Below are 3,186 nucleotides of genomic sequence, written 5' to 3'. Positions count from 1 at the left end.
TGCCAGACAGAGGAAGATGGCAACCAGCAGCCAGTTAGCCTTGAAGAGCAGCGGCCAACCATGAGAGAGACTATGGCTTCCCCATGGCTGTCAGATAGGAAGACCTGCCCCTCCCTAGCCCTTTCCCCAGCCCTCTCACGGAGAGGAACCAGCAGGGAAGTCGAGGACAGCCTGTGTTCCTCCACCCTCGCCTCAAACCACCAGAGCCACGGCCAGGTCTAGCTCCCTGGGGAGGCAGTGGGGCAGGCGCTTTGAAGGGGAACTTGAGATGGACATTTCAAAAATGAGTATTTTTATTGTGTAAACATTTAAAATTAATCTTAAACACCAGAAGGAGACTGATTATTCTAATTCCTGGAAATAGCGTCCATCATTAAAGCCTACCCAGTGAGAAAAGGGCGGGTGACATTTTGTTACTGAGGGCAGCTATTGAAAAAAGACCCCAAACCTTCAAGTTTATACGGGAGAAGATTCTGGAATAAACCAGTAGCAACTGCATTTCTTTCCAGTCTTTTCCCATGTATCTTTTTAACATTGTTCACATCTTACCACATAGGTAATTTTGTTTTTCCATAACCTGCTGTTATCTCATCACTACTTTTTTTTTTTTTTTTTTTTTTGCAAAAAGAAAAGCAATTCTTTATTGCATGGACACACATGGCACAAACCACCTTGTTACACAATCCAGCGGCTTCCTGCCTGTCACTGCTGGAAAGCAGATGGGGAGAGCTGGAGGGGAGTGGGAGGGGGAGTACTCAACAAAGAGAGCTTGACCCTGTGAAAGCAGGGACTAGGGTTTGCTCTTCTGGCCCCTCTAGCCAGTCCTCCACTCAGCCTGGGAAGCGGGGAGGTGACGAGGGACATCTCTGCTACACGGGGCACTCAGACCTCTCTCTTGCAAGAAGAAACCACCTTCCCGTCCACTGTCTCCTCGACATTGATGCGAACTTTGCCGCCGCCACTGCCTCCCAGGGATGCTTCTCTGGAGCCAATGCCAGCCATCCTGGCATCCTGGCCCTCCAGCAGGCTGCGGTAGGTGGCGATCCTGGTTCTGGCACTCCATCTCATTGCGGAGCTCACTCAGCTGGGCCTCCAGGCTGCTGATGAGCCCCTGGATCTGCTGCAGTTGTGTGGCGTAGGGGCACTCCGTCTCGGCCAGTGAGCCCTCCAGCCCAGCTTTCATGCTGAGCTGGGACTGAAGCTCGATCTCCAGTCCGTGCATCGTGTGCCTCAGGTCTGTGATCTCCGTCTTGCTGGTCTGGATCATCTCTGTGTTGGAGGCTACCTCCTTGTTCAGCTCCTCTGTCTTGCTGAAGAACCAGGCCTCGGCGTCCCATCGGTTCTTCTCCGCCATGGCCTCATATTGCTCCCTCATCTCGGCCAGCATGAGGATAAAGTCCACGCCTGGTGCCTCGTCCATCTCCGCGTTGACCTGGCCGGCCAGCTGGCTGTCATACTCCTTCATTTCCTCCTCATGGTTCTTCTTCAGGTAGGCCAGCTCCTCATTCAGGCCCTCAATCTGCATCTCCAGGTCGGTCTTGGCCAAGGTCAGCTCGTCCAGCACCCGACGCAGACCGTTGATGTCGGCCTCCACGCTCTGGTGCAGGGCCAGCTCGTTCTCGTACTTGAGCCTAAAGTCGTCCGCCGCCGGGCGTTGTCGATCTCCAGGATGACCCAGTTGTTGTCAATGGTGGCCGCCAGGATCTTGTCATGGAGCTCCTCAATGGTCTTGAAGTAGGGGCTGTAGTTCCTCTCGGGGCTGCTGGGGCTCTGCTTCTGGTACCAGTCCCAGATCTTCACCTCCAGCTCTGTGTTGGCCTCCTCCAGGACCCACACGTTCTCCAGGTAGGAGGCCAGGCAGTCGTTGAGGTTCTGCATGGTGAGCTTCTCATTGCCGGAGAGGAGGCCGCCATCGCCACCACTGTAGTCACCGAAGCCACTGCCAAAACCCCCACCAAAGCCACCTCCAAGGCCACCCCCAAAACCACTACAAGCCCCTCCACCAAAGCTGCAGCTCATGCTGCCCCCATAGCCCCCTCCTGACCCCGAGGAGACGAACCTAGCAGAAGGAGCCGAAATAGTGCGGCTTCCACCGCCCCCACAGAGACTCCCCCCACCAAAGCCACCTCCCCCAACCCGGAGGGGGCCCCCCTTGGTAGAGCCACCCCCAAAGGTGGAGGAAGAGGTCTGCAGAAATGTGGTGCTCATGGCTGGGTGGCTGGGGAGTTCTCCTCATCACTACTTTTGATACAAACATTTCCCCCCATGGTACTAAACATTTTTTGTAATAATCATTTTCAAATGACTGTTTATTAACCAGCCATTTAGACTGCTCCCACAATTTATATACACTGTTGTACATTAAGCTGGTGAAGCTTACTTTGTTAGGTATCTCCCCAAAAGTAGAATTACCGTTTTAAGATATAAACATTTTTAGGCTCTTGAAAAATTTTAATAATTTTCCGGAAAAGTTCTGCCATTGGTATAGAAAAGTAAGAGTGAGCCTTCTGATTCTAAATCTCAGGCTTGGGGCGCCTGGGTGGCTCAGTGTGTTAAGCCGCTGCCTTCGGCTCGGGTCATGATCTCGGGGTCCTGGGTCATGATCTCGGGGTCCTGGGATCGAGTCCCGCATCGGGCTCTCTGCTCAGCAAGGAGCCTGCTTCCCTTCCTCTTTCTCTACCTGCCTCTCTGCCTACTTGTGATCTCTGTCTGTCAAATAAATAAATAAAACCTTTAAAAAAAAATAAAATATGTCTGTTGGCCATGTGGATGTCTTCTTTGCAGAAATGTCTGTTCATGTCCTCTGCCCATTTCTTGATTGGATTATGGACATTGGGGAGGGTATGTGCTTTGGTGAGTGCTGTGAAGTGTGTAAACCTGGTGATTCACAGACCTGTACCCCTGGGGATAAAAATATATGTTTATAAAAAATAAAAAATTTTTAAAAAAGAGAAAAATAAAATAAAATAAAATAAATCTCAGGCTGTTTAAATTTTTTCTGTGCTGGATTTATTAACTTTGGTTTTCTTCTTATGAAATGGAGACAAGTACGTGTGTCATGGTCAGAAGCCTCAGAACTGTGTCGTCAATAAATAGCAGTAGTTCTTGTTATAATGAAAGGAGATTTGCAGAATTCCCCTAGGAAATTGTTTTTGTTCAGTCACCCACACTGGCCCCCACACAGTC

General features: G+C 50.7%; 1 protein-coding gene across 1 annotated transcript; it reads right to left on the bottom strand.

The window, feature by feature from the left end:
* Positions 1 to 583: 583 nt before the first annotated feature.
* On the bottom strand, positions 584 to 2,208 carry LOC131811659 (keratin, type I cytoskeletal 15-like). Its single transcript, XM_059140345.1, is given in 3 exon segments — positions 584 to 1,045; positions 1,047 to 1,647; positions 1,650 to 2,208. Coding segments are annotated over 3 exon segments (1,323 nt in total). The 3' UTR covers positions 584 to 882.
* Between the last annotated feature and the right edge of the window lie 978 nt (positions 2,209 to 3,186).

Source organism: Mustela lutreola, chromosome 11 (genome assembly GCF_030435805.1).
Source record: "Mustela lutreola isolate mMusLut2 chromosome 11, mMusLut2.pri, whole genome shotgun sequence".
NCBI lineage: Eukaryota > Metazoa > Chordata > Mammalia > Carnivora > Mustelidae > Mustela > Mustela lutreola.
The sequence above is the reverse complement of the archived record's forward strand: the minus strand, read 5'-3'. Positions and strand labels throughout refer to the sequence as shown.